General features: G+C 41.3%; 2 protein-coding genes across 5 annotated transcripts; both read right to left on the bottom strand.

Moving 5' to 3' along the window:
• Positions 1 to 5,715: 5,715 nt before the first annotated feature.
• Positions 5,716 to 7,882, bottom strand: gtf2h5 (general transcription factor IIH, polypeptide 5). Its single transcript, XM_072656342.1, has 3 exons — positions 7,781 to 7,882; positions 6,422 to 6,506; positions 5,716 to 6,204 (listed from the first exon to the last, which is right to left on the bottom strand). Exons 2-3 carry the CDS (start codon positions 6,454 to 6,456, stop codon positions 6,024 to 6,026), a joined length of 216 nt encoding a protein of 71 aa, XP_072512443.1. The 5' UTR covers positions 6,457 to 6,506; positions 7,781 to 7,882; the 3' UTR covers positions 5,716 to 6,023.
• Positions 7,883 to 9,264: 1,382 nt separating this feature from the next.
• Positions 9,265 to 20,071, bottom strand: serac1 (serine active site containing 1). 4 transcript variants are annotated; one of them, XM_072685706.1, is made up of 18 exons: positions 19,941 to 20,071; positions 18,807 to 18,908; positions 18,646 to 18,682; positions 18,244 to 18,386; positions 17,901 to 17,990; positions 16,899 to 17,030; positions 16,241 to 16,362; positions 16,011 to 16,139; positions 14,872 to 14,985; positions 14,544 to 14,706; positions 13,901 to 14,051; positions 13,609 to 13,750; positions 13,399 to 13,499; positions 13,190 to 13,287; positions 10,906 to 11,088; positions 10,662 to 10,805; positions 10,307 to 10,468; positions 9,265 to 9,983 (listed from the first exon to the last, which is right to left on the bottom strand). In XM_072685706.1, the coding sequence occupies exons 2-17, from the start codon at positions 18,895 to 18,897 to the stop codon at positions 10,335 to 10,337; spliced, it is 1,974 nt and encodes a 657-aa protein (XP_072541807.1). In that variant the 5' UTR covers positions 18,898 to 18,908; positions 19,941 to 20,071; the 3' UTR covers positions 9,265 to 9,983; positions 10,307 to 10,334. The 4 variants fall into 4 exon arrangements, with proteins under 4 accessions (XP_072541807.1, XP_072541799.1, XP_072541815.1 ...); XM_072685698.1 differs by having other exon boundaries at positions 18,807 to 18,897; XM_072685714.1 differs by lacking the exon at positions 18,646 to 18,682 and having other exon boundaries at positions 18,807 to 18,897.
• Between the last annotated feature and the right edge of the window lie 858 nt (positions 20,072 to 20,929).

The raw sequence follows: 20,929 nt of genomic DNA, 5'->3' as shown, positions 1-20,929 counted from the left end.
ACATGGCACTAGTTCTATCATGGATCCTCCAACCCAGTGAACGAGTCACTACCAAGGTTTGTGTTCTGCTCCAGCAACAGTAATCCAGCCAGTAACTCAGCTTTAAACCAATATAATAGCTAACCCTTTTCCCCCAACCACCTTTTGTTTCTCCACAGGTGAATCCTCAATGTTGTATAGCTCCTAGTCTCCATGAATCACATCTACGCACTTTCTGTGTAGTAAATCCCTTCCAGATTTCCGATCCATATTAATTCATCATGCTGCAAATGGCATTAAATAATAGATCATTATAGATAATATCTATAGATAATATATACTATATAGTATATAATAAGAGTCATTTAAATATTACATGCTGTTAGATCAACTCATGCTACCTACTGCCCGCTATGTAGCCTTGCCTTATACTCATGACCCCATCCAAGGTCGATAGCTGCTCTTAACCAACAATACGGACAGCCGCATCAGTTGGCTCTCAATCATGCATCTCTCTCACATTTGCCCTGATGCAGCTGCTTAGGATGCTCTCTATGGTCCCTCTATAAAAGAGGGTGAGGATGGGTGGAGGGAGATGGGCCTTTCTCAGCTTCCAGAGGAAGTAGAGACGCTGCTGGGCTTTCTTGGCTGTAGAGCTGGTGTTCAGGGACCAGGTGAGGTTCTCCGCTAAGTGGACACCAAGGATCTTGGTGCTCTTAACGATCTCCACAGAGGAGCCGTTGATGTTGAGCGGAGAGTGGTCGTGTCTTGTTTTCCTGAAGTCAACAACCATTTCCTTGGTCTTCTCTACATTCCAGTGAAGGTTGTTGACTGTACACCAGTCACCAGCTGCTGCACCTCCTCTCTGTATGCTGACTGAGCAGTGATGTTTTGGGGCTGTCGCTGGGCAACACAGGGACTTTCAACTCCCTCCACAAATTTTCTATGGGGTTGAGGTCTGAAGACTGGCTAGGCCACTCCAGGACCTTGTAATGCTGTTGTCCCGATGGACAACAAACAGTTCAACTTATAATGAACTCACATTTAATGCAGTTGGGACATTCACTTTTTAAGCTGGTCACAACGTTACAATAATTTTGCCTAATGTAAAAAAAAACTGAAAAAGCACAACTATTTATTAATGCTCTCCAGTTAAAAATCATCAGTCTCAGGGGGACAATACTTACGCTTCAGAAAAACACATCTAGAACTGGGTCTTCTACTAAACTAAATAAGATCCTCAGCCTAAAACAATTCTGAGGCTTTGACAGCACTTCTACAGGAGAAATACATCTAACCGAGCAGGTAGGGCAACAGCTAAAGTCCACGCAGCTTCAATCTAAGAACAAACGCACCTGAGAAACTATTCACAGTATCTGAACGCAACACTCCAACTCCTTCTGCAATACCAGCGTCAACCACCAGGTGTCCAACTGCACCACCCGCTGTCCACTGCCATATACAGGCTATTATCCCCACCTGCTGTCCAACGTTGTAATATTTTCTGGAACGTTTTTGAACATTTCAGAGCTTTTCACAGACATTTTTAACTATTCTCTCGGGACCATGAAAGGAAATAATCTCAAAAGGAATCTAGTTGCACTGCAAGACTCTCAGTCTACATTACAGTCTGTCACTGTGAGTAAAGAAATATTGTCTTTAGATGTGAGAGGGCATCAGACTTTAATCTTGTAAAAGTATTTTCATTTTTTTTTCTTTTTTAAATCTTCTAGTGCATGGTTAGCATGGTGAGCTCATCTGTTGTTGCACAGTCTGTGTTGGTCATGCTCTAGTCCTTCATCAGCGGTCACAGGAGGCTGCCCACAGGACACCGTTGGCTGGATGTTTCTGGTTGGTGCACTGTTGTCAGTGTTTGAACTCTCCAGCAGCACTGGCGTGTCTGATCCACTCATACCAGCACACAGGGGGGCTGTATGGGGGGAAGACACCGTGCAGACACCGATGCAGACACAGATGCAGATGCCGCAATTCCAGTAACCTCATGTACCCCCCCTTGTTCTAATACCAGTGCGATGGTGGGGGACTGGGGGACTGTGGAATTGCCAGTCTGCAGTGCAGAAGGCAGATTTCATTTCAGCTTTTGCTTCTGCTCGGTTTTAGGAGGCTCTGACTGAGATGTGGATCACCCCGGACAACTCTGCAACTCCAGCTGTCTTGTCGTCTGCCTTTGCCTTTTCCCACTCTCCACTAAGGACTGGCAAGGGCGGCGGCACTGGTTTGCTCCTCTCTCCTCTGTGGTGCTTTACAACGCTCTCTTTTTCTAATCTGGACATTTCCTCTTTTGAATACCATGCTGTTACTGTCTCCTCTCCCACTAGACTTCACACCATTGTTCTCTATCGTCCTCCTGGTCCTTTGGGCAGTTTTGTTGATGAACTGGATGTTCTCTTGAGTGGACTCCCTGTTGACGCCCCACTTATTCTACTCTGCGACTTCAACCTTCCATCAGAGAAACTCCAGTCTTCATGCCTTCTTCCATTCCTATCCTCTTCTGATCTCACGTTCAACCAGTCTGCACCAATACACAGAGCAGGGAACACTCTGGACCTTATCTTCAGCAGACCTGTCCCTGCTCTGGATGTGGCTGTGACTCCTTTGGACTTCAGCTCTTCCTCATCTTGAATCTTTCCCCTCTCTCCCACTAGAAACTGCTACAGACACTCTCCTCTCATCTATCTCCACCTCTGTCGACCTTCTCTGCCCTTTCTCACCTAGGTCAGCAATTTCTTCTCCACCTTCCCCGTGGCTGTCAGATGTTCTCCGCAACAACCATAGAGAGCTAAGAATGTCTGGAAGGAAGTGGAGGAAGTCACAACACGACTCCGACCTCCACTCCTATCAGTCTCTTCTCTCCAGGTTTAGAATGGAAGTTGCTGCCGCTAAAGCATCTTACTACAGGAGGAAATTGGAATCATCTGCATCTGACCCACGCAAACTCTTCACCATCTTCTCCTCTCTCCTCAACCCTCCTACTCCCCCACCTCCCACTACCCTGTCTGCAGAAGATTTTGTCTCCTTCTTCGAAGAAAAGGTTGACAAGATCCACCGATCTTTCCCCCCTGCCTCTACCCCCCTCTCTAGGCACTGCCCTCCTCCTCCCTCTTCTCTGACCTCCTTCTCACCTCCAATAATCCTACCACCTGTTCGCTAGACCCTGTTCCATCCCCTCTGTTCCAAACAATCGCTCCAAACCTCCTTTCTTTCATCTCCTTCATCATAAACAGCTCTTTGTTGTCAGGTCATGTACCATCGGCCTTCAAGTCTGCCAGAGTTGTCTATCCTAAAGAAGCCAACTCTGGACAGCGCGGACATTGGAAACTACAGACCCATTTCTCTTCTCTCCTTCCTCTCAAAGATTCTCGAACATTCTGTCTACAACCAACTGTCTCTCTTTCTCATTTGAACAATCTACAGGACCCTAACCAGTCTGGCTTCAAAGCTGCACACTCTACTGAAACTGCTCTCATTGCAGTTACAGAGAAGCTCCATGCAGCTAAAGCTGCCAAACTGTCCTCGGTTCTGATCCTTCTTGACCTCTCTGCAGCTTTTGACACAGTGGACCACAAGATCCTCCTGTCTATCCTTGCTGGCCTTAGAATTACCGGCTCTGCATGGCGATGGTTTGCATCATACCTGCAGGGACGCTCATACCAGGTAACATGGCAGGGGGACACAACTGCTCTATGTAGTCTCTCCACTGGCGTTCCACAAGGCTCGGTTCTTGGTCCTCTTCTTTTTTCACTCTACACTAGCTCTCTTGGTAGAGTGATCTCCTCTCATGGATTCTCTTACCACTGTTACGCCAATGACACTTAACTAATGCTCTCTGTCCCACCGTCTGACACACAGGTTTCTGCCCGCACCTCAGCATGCCTCGCCGACATCTCCTCTTGGATGGCACCTCACCACCTCAAACTTAACCCCAGCGAGACGGAGCTGCTGTACATCCCGGGAACTGCTGGACCAAAAAACGATCTTGCCATCACCTTTGAGAACTCACTGGTCACTCCTTTTACAGAAGCTGGAAGCCTTGGTGTAGTCATGGATGATCAGTTATTGTTCTCAAGTCATGTTGCAAACGTAACTCGGTCCTGCAGATTTCTCCTGTACAACATCCAGAGAATTCGACCCTTCCTCTCTAGAGAGGCCGCCCAGGTGCTTGTTCAATCTCTCGTCACTTCCAGACTTGACTACTCTCTTCTGGCTGGCTGGTCTGCGCACCATCAGGCCCCTGCAACTCATCCAGAATGCAGCGGCACGGGTCGTCTTCAACGTTCCTAAATTTCACTCCACTGCTGCGTTCTCTTCACTGGCTTCCTGTAGCTGCTGCCTGCATCAGATTCAAAACCCTGACGCTGGCCTACAAAGCCAAGAACAGACCAGTCCCTCCATACTTGATGGCAATGGTCAAAAGCCGATCCGCACCTAGAGCCCTTCGAGCTTCAGGTACGGCTCGGCTCGACCCACCATCCATGTATTAACCGAGGATATTGGCAGAATATTTAGAGTTGTGGAGCCCAGTGTAATATCTTTTCATGGGGCCCAAAATTCCTGGCAGCGCCCCCTCGCCAGCGCAGCACACACTGGCACGCCACCACCGGGTCAGTGTCATCGCAGTGCTGAGAATAACCCCCCACCCACATAATAAGTGCTCTGGGGTGGTCCTGTGGGGTCCTGGATATTGGAGAACAGGGTGAAATCAGGCTAACAAAGTATGCATATCCACAGATGAACTACAACCTGTAACTGTACAACTACAAAGTGCCCTTATATGATAAGCCCACAAAATGTACAACGAACGTAGAAACAAGAAAGAGGTGTCCATGTTATGGCTGATCAGTGTGTATCCTTAAAAATCTGCACTGAAGGACTTTACCTGGAATTGTATCACTGGGATATAAAATGTTTTATAAGCGATCAAACAGATGAGCAGGCTGGTTAACCAGCATAACCAACCTGGCAAAGCAGCTCAGTCAGCATGATCAACCTGTTGCCATAAATACAGGCAGGGCTGAACCCAGTGTGGGAGAGTAAATGTACTGCTAGCTTGGCGCTAACATATCATGATGTCAACCACTGGGTAGCTCTAACAGAAGACGTTTGTTGATCTTTTGTACTGGTCTGATTCTGGCGTGGTGCTCTTTGAGCAGCGCAGCAGTGTTCAAAACGCAACCTACGCTGATTTACAATGGCCTGGTGCTGACAGTCCAGTATAGCAGTGTTGGAAATGCAGTGTTTGTCAACCAGCCCAGCAGCACGCATGCGCAGTAGAGAGCGGACGTCACATAAGGGAATGATGGAGAGTTTATAGAGAACTTTCTATTTTTGGCTCCCGTCCATGAAATAAAAGAAATCTGTCATGTCAGTGTAGTTGAATGTAATTTTTTGGACTAGTCTTAGCACCCGAGAGGAAGAAAAAAATATTTTTTGGACTCTCACCAAGTTTATGTTGTCAAAACATAACACTTGTTTTAAGCTGCGGATCTTATTTAGTTTATTAGAAGACACTGTTCTAAAGGTGTTAAGTTTATGCATTGTCTTCTTTAAAAGCTATTTAAGTTGGTGTTGAATTGCTTTTGGTATTTTACAGCATTACAGTGTACTTTCCCCTGAGTACTTTGTCAGTGTCCACATTTTTCACCATTAAAACAGGGGTTTCATTCTTCTGTGTAATAATTCAAAGCATGAAACATTTCAGAGCCCCACACGTGATCATACTTGGAGAAAACTGTTCTTCATTGTAATGTACATCCTTGCAGCAACTCAAACAAATTAGAATTACCTCATCTCTACTTCAACTGCAGAACACAACACTAGTTGGTAACAGGTAACCAGTGGAAACATTAAAAAATATATATATATATGAATGGACTTGTAAAGGGCTGGAACACACAAAGTAACGTCTTTGCAGATTTCTTTTACATTTCCTCCATTTTAGAGGTTTGTCATAGGAAACATTTATAAACCAGTGTCGCTCAGGCTAAGCAATGCTGAGAGACAATAGAAACGTCAAGATTATGAGCTTATTTCTGGGTGATGGGGAAAGAATTTTGGTCCATTAGCTCCCCCACTTTCTCCTGAAGAATCTGCACAACTTCAGCCAAAATAAAGACATGCGTGTCGTCCAAGTCCTGAATAATAAACTTCTTCCCCAAAGCAGACGTCTCGTCCAGGTACAAGAGGAACTGCTTCATGGCGGGGTCACTATAAGAAGACACCAGAACACAACTTAAAGTCACCTTTTCTTTTTTCTTTTAAAATGAATGTCAAGTTTACATGCTAATCTTACTTAGGTGAACTTGTAATGCTTAACAGATACATATATAATTCATATAAACAAAACATATATATAGTTCAAATAATGTATGGTAACAATATGCAATAAACATCTACATCTTTATTATCAGCAGAAGAGCCTTACCATTCCACGAGAACTCCTTTCAGTACATTCACCATCTTCTAAAATGATGGGGCAAAATCCCAAACCACTTAATAACTTCTCTGATCTGCACATAGAACAAAGAAAACACTGTTCAGGTGTTGAGCAACTAAAATCTTCAGTTACACATGGACCTAAGGGGCAGTGGTGGCTCAGCGGTTAGAGCGCCGGGATATCGATAACAGGGTTGTGGGTTCGATTCCCGGGCTCGGCAAGCTGCCACTGTTGGGCCCTTGAGCAAGGCCCTTTACCCTCTCTGCTCCCCGGGCGCTGGAGTTGGCTGCCCACCGCTCTGGGTGTGTGTGTGTACTCACTGCCCCTAACACGTGTGTGTGTGTGTGAGTGTGTGTTCACTACCAGATGGGTTAAATGCGGAGGACACATTTCGCTGTACAGTGTACAGTGACAAATACGTGCACCTTTACCTTTACCTTAGTGAAACCTAGTTTTCAGCTTGTAAATACCCTTTTCCCCTCTAAAATGTGGTCGATATAATGGATATAATGGACAATTAATAACCACACCGACCACACTGGACACAGGACCACACTGTGAGATTGTAACCACATCAGTTTTGGAATAGCTTTAGAAATCTCCACCAGATCTTTTAAAACGTTATGTGATCATCAGGATGCTCAGCTCACGCTAGGCTAGTGCACTTTACTGCAATCCTACTATAATGTTAGCTAGTCTTTATTATATTACAAATCTGGATAATCCCACATTCTAGCTACATCTTACAAATGTTTATGTACCGGTAGAGCTATCTACATATGTACAGGACATCAGATGTCTGCTCATAATTTCGAGATCACTTCAACCCTGAAAAAACCAAAAACACGATACACTTCAATGCAAAGAGAAACGTTCGTGTTTGTACCAATATATGATTTCATCCACATCACCAGTGCTTAACATCACCACGTAAGTAGATAGCTAGAGAGAATAATAATGAGAATAACGTTAGCTAGCTAGCCCTACATGTCTGAGGCTACACGGGATGACTACAAATCACTGAAAACAAACCAAAGACGGGTTGAAACATCAGCATTTAGCTAGCAAAAATGACTCGAGAATCGATTAAAAACTCAAAAGAGTTTTACTACAAGTATTTAGGTAGTAAAGTTAGTAAACTTAACGTTAGCTAGCTAGCAATGCTAGCTAGGTACTGTGTCGAAGGTTAGTAGTTAGCTAAATGGAGCAAAGACATTAGCTAGCTAACCCAGATTAAGCATCATAGTCCCCCGACTAGTGACTCCTTTATCAACTATATCTAAACACTTGTTCACATGTTTTATATTCAAACCAAACACTATGTAACTCAGGAGGAAACGCGCTTACCCTGAGCTCCTGCTGATGTTGACAGTCAGTGGTAGCAGGACGCTGGTTTTAGCCGCTTCTTCCTCAGCAGCGCCTTCTGCTGTAGTGGAGTCATGCCGGCCAATGGGTGGAGGAGTTCACCGTTGTGCGCCCTCCAGTGTTTCACATGCACACTACTCTTACCACGGTGGGCTGTAACAGTCGGTTTCCTGGGATGAATGAACGGAATACATATAGTTGTGGTCGGACGTTTACATTCACCATAGCAAAATGACTCAAAATGATCTCAGATGAGAAAAACGCGAGCAATTAATTGTTTTCACTGTTACAGATGTAAAAGGGCAGTTTAAACGACGCACCGAGATACCAACATTGGCATGACATCCATGTCTATGATGAATGTATGAAAAAATGAAAATTATAATGAAACGATAAATTATAATGAAAAATATCAATTATAAAGTAGATTATTCATGTAATGGATATTGCCTTTCATGTCTTGCCAAGGGCCCTTAACATCCTGGTAGGTATAATGACTCAAACAATTGTACATAAGTACAAGTTATGGGTGTAGCCACCTTTCCTAGATACACAGGGGTCACTCTCAACAGTCAAGTAACTTTTCGCATGCCCATGGACTCAAAACTGACACCTTAATGCTCAACTAGTTTGCAGGTGGCCACACAGAAACGGGGAAGAAACAGGAAAAAACTATTATGCATAATTGTGTGTGTGTGTGTGTCATCTTAAAAGTCAGCAGATTTGATCATTTTTCCTTTGTCAAAGCATATCTATTTTCAAAACAGCCATCAAAATAGTTTTTTATTACTCATAAATACATACATATATACATACATACACATCTAGGGTCTGAACCACACGCACAACAAAAACTTTGAGAGAAATAAAAAAATATATTTCTCAAAAGTCACAATTATATAGACACAATCTAACTACACAAATAACAGGTTTACTGTTCATGTCTTTTACCAAGCACACGAAGTAAACATCCACAATCTAGGTAAGAAAATGTAAGTGAAGCCTTGAATTAAACAATCCATAGATCCACATTTAGCAACAATCACTTCCACCAAAAGTTTCCTGTAGGTGCAAGTAAGATGTTTTGATGAGAGCTTTTGGATCATTCCTCCCTGCAAACATGTTTCACTTTAATCAGTATTTCTAGGATGCATTTTATGCACAGCCCTCTTCAGCTCAAGCTGTTCTTTACTTGATGTACTTGTGTGCTTTTGGTCAGCGTCTGGTTGCATCACGCTGCATCTCTTCAGTTTGACGTCATGGACTGCTGTCTTTATATTCTCCTGTAAAATGTTTTGATGCACAATAAAATGCATTGCTCCCTCAGTGCTCACAAGGCATTCAGACCCTGAGGCAGTAAAGCAGTCCCAAAACCACAATGCTGCTTCCACCATGCGTCACTCCTGGAAGGATTTACTGTGCAATGTTACGTTTTTCTTCAAGCATAGCACTGTGTATTTGTGCTAAAAAAAAAAGAAGAAAAAAAAAAAGATCCACTTTTGTCTTACTGTTCATAGAATATTTTCTACTGTACCTGAGCAGCAGCCCTTCCATTAACACTATTCTTGTTCAGTGTATTTCTAAAAGTACACATGAACAGGGTTGCGGCAGTTACCACTGGCTTCTTTTCCTTTGGAAGTTAACGCAATACGCTCAATAAAAAGACATGAACAATATTATTTTTCACAATACAAATCAAATGCAAATAAAAAAATCAAATCCAATACACTAACAAACACAGCCATTTTATTTCTTCTGTAGAAATGCTGGCAATGCTTTTGGCAATTAATGAAAAGTGAAATCCAAGCCGAAGATTTATAGTCTTGTAAGTTGAACAGTTAATAAAAATCTAGACAAAAATACTGGGTTTGTACAATCAAATCAACCATCTGAGGCTGTACATTTGAGGTAGGGGTCAGAGAAAAGGCTAGTAAGTCAAAACAAGGCATTCTTAAGAATCACGACTTCTGTGGGGTGTGAAAAAATAAAATAAATAAAATGTGTTAGATAATACAGTCTTAGTTAAATTAAAATGAATTGATAAAAAAGCAGGGTGACAAGGTGACACAGCAAGTAGTGTGTCTTTACCACACAGCTCCAGTTTTTGCTGTGTTCATGTGGGTTTCCTCTGGGTATTCCTGCCTTGTGCTGAATGATTCCAAGTAAACTCGGACCCACTGCAGCCCTGACCGAGAAGAAGCAGATAAGTAAATGAATACATTTATGATGAAAATCCAGTGAAAAATAAGAACTAAACATATAGCATTTGCTTACAAACATGTTTTAGGTGGGAAACATAGGAAAACATTCACCTTAAACCATGAAATATAAAAATATATATATATAAAAAAATAAAAAATGAGAGCGATTCTTTTAAATATATTGGCCATATTTCCTTTTTTATCTCTCAACATGTTTAAAAAAATGTGCATACTTGTCTTTTGTCCATCTTAATACAATTTTCTACAAATGTAAAAAGTGGATGAGTAACAAAGAGAAAAAACCCACTTGAGGTTCTGGACAGTGATGGAAGAATTCAGTGGAGTATCTGTCCAAGAGCATCTTGAATAAACTGTAAGCTGCGCTTGTAGAGAAAAGTGTCCTTCTTCTCAGGTTTACAGATGTTGAGATGATCTACCTCCACTTTAATCAGGTCTCCAACACCCAGATCTAAAGAGGGTAGTGAGAAAATGTTTGATTAGATATATAATTATATATGTTAATAGATTATTATAGATAAATTAGCACTAGAAAATCGGCACTAGGAAATCTGAGAATATCCAAGGAGATTTGTTTTAAGTTGTTAAGAGCTGAATCTTGTACTTTATGCTTTTGGTGTGCTTTTGTCCTCAAGCTGATTTACCTGCTGACTGGGCAGGAACAACCATCATTTTCATCATTGGGCCAATGGACGTGGGCAGAGATTCTGCAAAGCTCAGCACCTTGAATTCTTGGTCTTTTGCAATGTTAATGAAATTCTCATTCAAATTTCGCAAGGCTGGTGAGTCTGCAAGGTAGGAAAGATACATTTGTCAGCTGCCAGCAAATCACATAGTTAAAACAAAAATGTGAAAAGTGATAGTCAGAGAAACAAAAGCACATCACACCTCGGCAGAGCTCTTTTACTTCTATGGAGGGAAACAGCAGGTATCTCACGTTTACTGAATACTCTGCCATGGATGTGCCATAGTGAGGAACACTATAGAACAAAACACCTTTTGTGTTCTTGACTAAGGGACTCAGCTCAGGATCATTTGATGCATCTAAGAGCATCTTTTTCACCAGCAAACCTAGAAAAATAGAAGGAAATATAAAGACTAATTTAGTTGTGCGTTATGTGTACAGAGCCTCAAAATTCATTCAGGCCACTAGGAGAAGTGGTCATAAAGCCTTACCCATTAAACCAGGGGGTTTCCAATGTTACCTGTAAAGAACTGGTGCAGGCTTTCATTCTAAAAAAAAAAGCTGGTGCCCATTTGATCACTTGTTTGAAGTCCGAGACCAACTGATTAAACTGGAATCACATGGGTTTCTGCTTATTTAGAATGACAAAGTGGCCCTTTGCAGATAAGGACTATTAGGGACCATGCTTTCTGAATGGATTTCCCCACACATACATGGTCATATATATATATACAGTGAGTCCAAGAAGTATTTGATCCCTTGCTGATTTTCTTTGTTTGCCCACTAATAAAGACACTATCCTTCTGCACTTTTAATGGTAGATATATTCTAACATGGAGAGACAGAATATCAAGACAAAAATCCAGAATATAATTTTAAAGAATATATTTTAATTAATTTGTATTTCAATGAGGAAAATAAGTATTTGATCCCTCTTGCCAAACACACTCAATACTTAGTGGCAAAGCCTTTGTTTGCAAGCACAGCGGTGAGACGTTTGTTGTAGTTAACCACAAGTTTAGCACACACACCAGGGGGAATTTTGGCCCACTCTTCTTTGCAGATCCTCTCTAAATCATGAAGGTTGGTGGGCTGTCGCTTGGCAACTCTGACCTTCAGCTCCCTCCATAGATTTTCGATCGGATTGAGGTCTGGCGACTGGCTGGGCCACTCCATGACCTTAATGTGATTTTTCTTGAGCCAATCCTTTGTTGCCTTTGCTGTATGTTTAGGGTCGTTATCATGTTGGAAGACCCAACCACGGCCCATTTTCAGATCCCTGGCAGAGGGGAGGAGGTTGTCCCTCAGGATTGTGCGGTACATGGCTCCATCCATCTTCCCAGTGATGCGGTGAAGTAGCCCTGTACCCTTGGCAGAGAAACACCCCCAAAACATTATGCTTCCACCTCCATGCTTGACGGTGGGCACAGTGTTCTTGGGGTCATAGGCAGCATTTTTCTTCCTCCACACATGGCGGGTGGAGTTGAGGCCAAAAAGTTCAATTTTGGTCTCGTCTGACCACAAAACCTTCTCCCAATAACTTGGTTCATCTTTCAAATGATCATTGGCATACTTGAGGCGCGCCTCCACATGTGCTCTCTTCAGCAGGGGTACCTTTCGGGCACTGCAGGATGTGAATCCATTGTTGCGCAAAGTGTTGCCAATTGTTTCCTTGCAAACTGTGGTCCCAGCTGCCTTCAGGTCATTTGCTAACTCCTGCCGAGTGGTTGCAGGACGATTTCTGACTGTTCTCAGCATCATTGCCACCCCACGAGGCGAAATCTTCTTTGGAGCACCGGGCCGAGGTCTGTTGATTGTCATGTTATACTCTTTAAACTTTCTGATAATTGCACCAATAGTTGTTACTTTCACATCCAACACCTTACTAATCTTTTTGTAGCCCATTCCAGCTTTGTGAAGGTCAACAATTCTGACTCTGAGGTCCTGTGACAGCTCTTTGGTTTTACCCATGTTGGAGACTTGAAATCTGTGTGATCTGTCTGATTCTGTGGACAGGTGTTTTTCACACAAGTGATTAGTGAGAACAGGTGGCTTCAGGTCAGGTAACAAGTTGATTGGGAGTGTCTAACTGGTCTGTAAAAGCCAGAACTGCTAATGAATACTAAGGGATCAAATACTTATTTCACTCCATGAAATACAAATCAATTAATATATATTCCTTAGATTTATTTTCTGGATTTTCTTTTTAATATTCTGTCTCTCCATGTAAGAATACATCTACCATTAAAAGTATAGAATAATCATGTCTTTATTAGTGGGCCAACGAAGAAAATCAGCAAGGGATCAAATACTTCTTGGACTCACTGTATATATATATATATATATATATATATATATATATATATATATATATATATATATATTACATAAAAGGTTCAGCCAGGTTTATGGGGTGCATCACATTTTTAAAAAAAGGTTAATGTGAGTGATGAACATTGGTTTATTAATGAGCCACTAATAACTTACCTCCCATACTGTGTGCCACCCAGACTACAGGCCTTTCCCCTACTCCTGCAGCCTTCAGTTTTTTCAGTAGCTCTCCACTCCGATACACCAAGGACTTTCTTCGAGGACACAAACAAGTAAAAAAAAAAAAAAAAAAAAGGCTTGAGAGGAATTTGTTCTGCAAAGAGCTTTGGTAAAAAATATTTGTAAAATCAAGTTTTTTTGTTTACCTCTGGTTTTCAACAGGGCACTTGGCCCTCCAATCACTAAGATGAGTGTCATACTCTACAGACAAGATTCTAAGGTTGGGGCAGTCAGCTGCCAACCACGACTGCAGAAATGAAATCAATGAGGGCAGATATATCAGTCAGTAAATGTTTTCTAGCAATTTAAAATGTTAGTTTGTAATCTTTAAAGTCTTTCTGAGATGTGGACCCTACCTTAGGCCAACACTCTGTGTAGTCTTCTCGTACTCCCACAGATTTTTCATCCTCAGTCAAATCACAGTCTTTCTGCCTCCATGTCTTAAAAGCAGCTCCCAAAAGGCCATGGACAAAGAGAACATCTGCTTTGATGGGCTGGCTATGTCAGAAATGAGGAGGGACTAAGTGTACTGAAAGCTGAATAGCAGTAATTTATCAAATAAATCCTTCCACTATCTTTGACCAGTCTAAACTGAATGTATTTTTGTTCAATGAGTAAGAAATAAAGACATAAGTTTAGACTGTTTACTTGGAGCGGCAGTGTGGGTGTAAAACATAGACTCCGTCCTGGTACTTCTGCACCTCAGTGTCTCTGTCCAGGTTTGCTAAAGCACGAGCAGCATGAGACGCCTGCATGATGTGGGGAGACTGAACCATCTCAGCTAGGACAGACACCCAACCTATAGCATGAACCCAACACAACAAAAGTGGAAGGATATGCATAAATGAAAACCTTAAACAAAAGAAGTATAGTTTTAAGCCTGGAGCCATATGTATGAAAATGTACACAGAATCCTCACTAAAGCCAAAACGCTGTGGTGGAATTTAGCTAGAGTTGCTTGTAAACTTGTCTTTTTTCATGACCGAACTGTGCTTAGCTTCAGCACATGGAGAGACTAACATTTTCTTGAAAAAAAATCTCTGAAACAGATCAGCATTCATATTTTCCCTCAATGGTAGCAAGGAGTCCAGGTTCTGATGCAGCAGTAGATTGTGCCTCCGCGTTTTTTTTTTATACCATTAGCTTGATAAAAGCTTCTTATTAGCCTAATAAAACTGATGTATAGAAACAAATGCACATAGGAGTACAAGTATTTGGAGTCCCAACAGCTGTGGCCATCTTAGCACATGAAGATACATTTGTGAATGTAGTTTACAAGGCCAAGACAAACCTGACTGCACTATGGCTGTGTGCAAGTTCTCATTCAGTGCAAGGTTCCCGATAATGCGCACAATGTTCCGTTGAATCTTCTGAGAATCCTGTCGAAGTTGGTAAACTCTTTGCAAAAGCTGCAGCCCTCCATTGGTCACTATGTGATCACAATGACTTGGGACCTATGCAGAGTCAGAAAACATGAACACTGAAAAAGAAAATGTATACAAGATGTAACAATTAGGGACACATTGAACCTTTGCAAAAAAGTAGGTTTGATGCATCCCCTTGTATAACCATAGTATAGTATAACTGAAACAGCATTAATGAGTTTTGTTTGTGTTCACCTTTGAGTGCTGTACTAGGGCGTGCAGACAGAAAGACTCCACCTTCTCAGAAGGTATGGTAGTGAGGCTCTGAGCATAGGGCAGTCCATTCCCCCCAAAACACCACAGCCCACTCTATAAGCACACCAAATCCACAAAGAGGATGCTGAACAATAATATACACAGAATCACTTCCAAGCTCAAAACCTTGTAAACACCATGTATTCTCATTACATTACTTTGACTTTGCTAGAGAGTAGAATAGTGGTGATATTATGATTATATGTTGTTGTGGGTATCAGAGAGACCACTGAACAACTGCATGCATGACACGGACATACATAAAGACATATACAGAGCCTGTAAACAACCAACCAGTGTAAAATGACTGCATAAACTGCATAGTAACAAGTAGCTTATGGCATGTCAGCCCTTTATGCGATCTTACTTTAAAAATGTATGTTTGTTTGCAAAATACTCTAATGTAACTTACTTATTAAATTGTTAATTATTACTAGTTTCCATTCCATTAAAATGTATTTTAAGTATTTCCAAATAAACTCTAATTACATGTACTTTAATATATCTAGGGGGAAAAAAAACATATGTTTAGTCCATATTACTTATATTTTTTAGTTTTAAGGTTCTTCCATGTTTTTAGACCAGGTCTACATCAAATAGTGTGACCTGATACCTTTGTACTTCTGCACATATTGCTCAAGTAATTTTACTTATTTTTATTTTACTCATTATTTTATATTGAATTTAAAAGAAAAACTAGGTATAGTTAGTAACATTTGATATTATAAAAGTGACTTAAAGTATGGTGGTTGTATGTGTGACAGATTGTTCATTCTTAAAATATCACAAATATGGTCACCCTGTGGGGGATTGAATCAGGGAATGAAATGTGCATATTATGAAAAACAGTGCAGGCTTTCTGGTTGCCATAGCGACCCTGCAGCTTAAAGTCCCTCTGTTTTCAAACTGTGTAATACGGTCATCATGACTGAATTCAGAGGACTGTAGCAATTTCAGAATCATGGCTTTTCTCATACTTGTTGCTAAGGGACTACCCCCAGTTCTAAAGTTTTGGGCGGGAAAGATGGGGGGTAAAGACCCACTGAACCCCAGATTATATGCATGTTTTTGTTGCTCACCCTTTGAGAGGCTAGTGACTGACTGCTTTCTCTTAACGCGAGTGAAGTGAAGTACTGTACACACTGATCCACTTCTGACTGGGGCAGAGAAGCCAGCAGCCGCCGCAGTCCATCCTCTATTAGAAACTCCTAACAGCATAATAACACCAGCAGCATTAACACACAGCAGTCTAGGGTTTCACATTAGTAAGATCCAATAACATGCATGAGAAACACTGACAGATACCCACATTCTCCACCTCAGGCAGTGCAGGAGGGGCAAGAAAGAAGCGAAGATCCACTTGAGGCATACGGGCTAGGCCTATGGCTGTGCGCTGGTCTATAGCCTGTGCAGCTGTCCGGTATTGATAATCTGTGACGGATAACGCACTAGTAAATAAGCACACAAAAACAAACCTAGGGACCAGCAGACACATTGACAAGTCACACAGCTGTGATAAATAGGCTGATGGGGATGATGCAAATAACAGACCAGACCAAGAATCTCTCTAAATTGCATTTATTTACTTACTTATTTTGCATTTTATTTTTTGCAGGTAACTGTAGATACTTCAAATGGAAACAGTGGTTTTTATTACTTTTTAATTACTTTTTGCGTTTTAAATGCAGTGTACATTGTAATACAACACTTCACAAAGGCACTTTAAGAGATACACTTTCAAAACATACTAAATACATTAGCAAGAAACACAAACACACACTGTATTGTATTGAGCACACTGAGCAAATCTCTTCTGTGTTAATGACTTCCCCAAGAGCTAAAAGGTGTTTCAATTAAGCAGATGAGATTGGAAGTGTGGGTTTCACTGGTGTTTTGTCCATTATAGAAAAGCACACAAAGCCTGGTTACTGACAAATCTGTTCTTTCAGCATGTAGTGCTTTCTTACCCTGCCAGTGATGATTGTGTGCTAGGTCCTGTACTGCCTGCAGTCGTTCCGCTCGAATGTTAGATCGGGTCTTCTTTAGCAGCAGCCACAGGGCACACTCATGAGGGTCTGCATCCAAATGGCTTAGACGCTCTAAAAGACACACATCATATAAATTATACAACATACATGTCAATTTGATTGATTCAAGTTCAAAATAGTTGGTTTCATGTAAGAAGATTTTCATGTGAAATGGTTAAAACCAAAATTGATCCCAGTGGTACATAAGTTGGAAAAGTGAACTGGATTCCAGTACTTAGCTACCGCTACAAAGTACACTACTAAAAGTGAACTCTTCAAGGTCAAAGCTACTCTACAGATTCCAACCTGACTTCCTCAAATATGCAGCTATAAAAAAAAAATGTAGTGGTTAAACCAGTGTGTAGACCACAATGAGAGAGAGAGTACAGAGAGAGAGAGTACAATGCAGGTCCAGGACTTTCTGTGCAAGTGGATGGTCTATGTGTACAGTTACAGTGGCTAAATCATAGGTATACAGGAAGCTCCAGTATATGTTGGCCAGGATTTTCCTGAGCAAACAGCTAACCTTCAACTCTGAACTGTGTCTTTCAACTGTGTCAACATGAGGCAATCGTTCTCTGTGCTTTGCTTTCAAAGAATTTGCAGAGGTTGTAAATGTTGTACATAGAAAACGGAATCTGATCAACAGATTGAGACTATTCAGAGCACAGCTGGTCTGATGGACTGTTGGGAGTGTTTTTCTCCTATGCATATTTGCATTTACAGAATGCATGTGATTATCTACAGCCTTAATAAACCGGACAATAATTTCAGCCACATTGTGTACAGATATTGCAGTCAATATCGGTTATATCTGCACAGCATTTATATATATCTGGTCGCAAACACTTAAACTTGACATGTAAACATATCCCTACATATTCTGCATAGATGTATTACTCTGTACACTGAAATCAATACCAAGCAAAACACTTTTCTCACCATCTAGTGGATGTTGAAGAACGCGAGATGAAATTTCAATAAATTTTCTTGCTGCTTTATGAAGCTCATTTCTGGCTTTGTAAGTAAGACCTGAAAAAAGGGCAACATCATGTGGACATTTAGTCTGCATGAAGAACTAGAAAACTGTGCTGTGTATTATTGTTTGATGAACCACAGTGCCATCAGTGTTTGGAAACATGACTGCACTGTGAAGGTAGTAAGAGAATTGAACATAAAGTGAAATCTACCATCACGTCTTATTAATGAAGACTGTCATTAAAAGTAATTAAATTTTACAGTTTTGAAAAAACACTTTATGATAGTTATAAAAGCAGAAACGTACTGGTACCAAGGGAGTCCTGTTCTTTCCTAGTGACTGGGGTCAGGTAGATATAGGATTTCTGCTTCTCCTGAAGAATTGCCTGAGTATCGATGGTGACTGCCTGGTTCAGGCTGACGACCTCATAAGTAATAAAAACACAGCCGCTGTGTGAACAGAAGTGTTACAGTGTTAGACTTAGGAAAAACAAAGTTACATTAAATATTACTTTACCAAAGTATGTTGTATTTTGTATGTAATAATACTGTATCATACTATATCTAGTATAACAGTAACAGTAGTAATAAAATAAAAAACATAACAGCACTGAAACTGGTTAACTACAAAAGAGCAGGAGGAGATGTATAGTCATCATTTTAGTCTTTTGAAATGCAAGGATAAAATAGGTATAGCTATTAAACCTACCCCATAATAATGGCACCAGTTACTTTAGCTATTTTCCCTAAAAACAAGAGAGATAGGACCAAACAAGAGACCTACTGAATAACAACAGTTTATGAATTGAGTGTTATGCATTTGTTAAGTAGAAATTAAAACAAACCACAAAGAAATCCTAGAAAACCTACAAATATCTTTCCATGGGATTGCTTTCTTCACACCTGGACCAGCAGTGCACAGGCTTCGGCAAGGGATCAAGCGCAGGGCAGCCACAGACATCTGCAGATTAACTTGGAGAGGTGAGAAGCAGTGGATAACATCAAGCAAGCACAAGTTTGCTCACTCAAAGTCTTTTTCTGTGGCTCATAGCTCACACATCTAAAATAAAGGTATACTCTGTGATTTCAGCAAAACTAAGGGGTTACTCAGGGTGACAGTACATGAGATATTTCAATTTCCAAATACAAATAGTTAATTAAAGCGCTGGTAGAAAAGTGCCCTAAGCGTTGTTCATCAACACTGAATAGTAGTGAGTGTAGTCAAACAATAGAGCAGTTCATATAGACCGCATTCATGTAAATAAAACACCTTTAACTACACAGTATGTCCAAAAGTCTGTAGACACCTGCTCATCCAACATTTCTTCTAAAATCAAGGAGGGGGTTTCTGCTCTTTCCTGCAGATTTACACTAGATGTAGGAACATTTCTGTGAGAACTTGACTTTGACTGGCATCGGGCATGGTAGAGCTTAAACAAGCTGTGTGTGTACCTTAAAGTAGGCGACCTCACCAACTAGAAATATATATATATATATATTGATGGATACTTGGGGGCTTAACTCGCACAACAATTGTATGTATTTAAATTAACGTCACTTAAAAAAAGACAGGCCAGCAAATCCCTAACATGAAGAGATAACAGCATCTACACTTAAATACAAACAGTGAACTAATGCAGTGCTAGCTAGCTGCATGTCCAACAAGGAGAGATATGGGATTTACCCCCATTCTCCGCGTCTGTCAAGCTTGCTAGCTAATCAGATGAACTCGTGTATATAGCTAGCTTATACAGATGTGCTCCGGTGTGTCCGACAGTAGTGTATGTACTCCGGATATATTAATACTAATAAACATTAGCTAGCTACGTGTCCGTGTACTGTTCAGTGTGTGAAGCCAGAGCCCACACTGTTAACTGGTAACTAGCACCAGCTAAGCTAGCTAGCTATTACCGGGTTAGCGTTAACTGGCTACATTGCTAGCAGGTGCCGCCAACTTTTGTACCGAATGCCGAGACCAGCTTAAACGAAAGTGTTATTGTTTACCTTGTTTCAACAGTGGACTTGAGCTAAGTAAGGTTTAAGGCAAAACAGAACTCGCCTTCCCACATAACCTTCCCACTAACTCTATTGCCTACATTTTACGGACAAGTGGCGTTTTTTCATGCACGGGTATTCCGACAAGTTCCGCCTTTCTGTGCGGGGATTGGTTGGCAATGTTCACCTCTTGCGCTGCGATTGGCTAGTACCTTTTACTGAAACGTAGTCTACCAATTGTGGCGCAGGAGGTGGACTTGTACCTAAACGGGTGCGACCAATAAGACCGCCCAGCACAGTGTAAACAGGAACCTAGCCGTGCCATGTGATTACCGTAAACTTCATAAAACACTGATTGTGTAAAACACTGAACACTGAAACTCTATAAAACACTGAAGTTTTTACCCAAGCCCATCATGAATCCTCACAGGGTTAAGTACACTATATGCCCAAATGTTTGTTGATACACCTTTCTAATGAATGCATTCAGATACTTTAAGTTGCACACATTGCTGACACAGGTGTGCAAATGCACACTCACATAGCTAGCCTGGGCCTTGTAGAAAATTATTGGCACCATGCCTAATGAAAGGCATAGGCTAAAGTGGGCTAAAGTGGTATCAAGTCTCTCCAGCATTGAGCTGTGGAGCAGAGAAACTGTGTTATCTGGAGTGATGGTGCTCCATCCAATACCTTTGTGATTAAGTTGGGAAGTTGGGCTGGTGTGGTAATCATCCAACATCCTAACCTCACTAACATCCTTTTTACTGAATGCCTTCAAATCGTCACAGCAATGCTCCAAAATCTAGTAGAAAGCCTTCCCAGGACAGTAGAGGCAGAGACTCCAACAAAGCAGGATAAACTATGTAATACCTTAATTTTGGAAGAAACAATGAATGAGCAGGTGTCCCAATACATTTTTCCATATAGTGTATTTGAACTTGCGGTCATTTTGTAGTTTGTACTAATGTCATTCTGCAGCTGCTTAGAGGTCAACG

This window comes from Salminus brasiliensis, chromosome 1 (assembly GCF_030463535.1).
Source record: "Salminus brasiliensis chromosome 1, fSalBra1.hap2, whole genome shotgun sequence".
NCBI lineage: Eukaryota > Metazoa > Chordata > Actinopteri > Characiformes > Bryconidae > Salminus > Salminus brasiliensis.
This window is presented reverse-complemented; position numbering and strand designations above follow the sequence as displayed.

Excerpts from the sequence above, each read along its gene's own strand:
- gtf2h5 (XM_072656342.1), bottom strand. The coding sequence starts at position 6,456 with ATGGTGAATGTACTGAAAGGAGTTCTCGTGGAATG. Across the intron at positions 6,205-6,421 it reads AAAGGAGTTCTCGTGGAATG|TGACCCCGCCATGAAGCAGT; the intron begins GTAAGGCTCTTC and ends GTCTTCTTATAG.
- serac1 (XM_072685706.1), bottom strand. The coding sequence starts at position 18,897 with ATGTCTGTGGCTGCCCTGCGCTTGATCCCTTGCCGAAGCCTGTGCACT. Across the intron at positions 13,500-13,608 it reads ACACAGAGTGTTGGCCTAAG|TCGTGGTTGGCAGCTGACTG; the intron begins GTAGGGTCCACA and ends TCATTTCTGCAG. Across the intron at positions 11,089-13,189 it reads GGTGGCACACAGTATGGGAG|GTTTGCTGGTGAAAAAGATG; the intron begins GTAAGTTATTAG and ends CTATTTTTCTAG.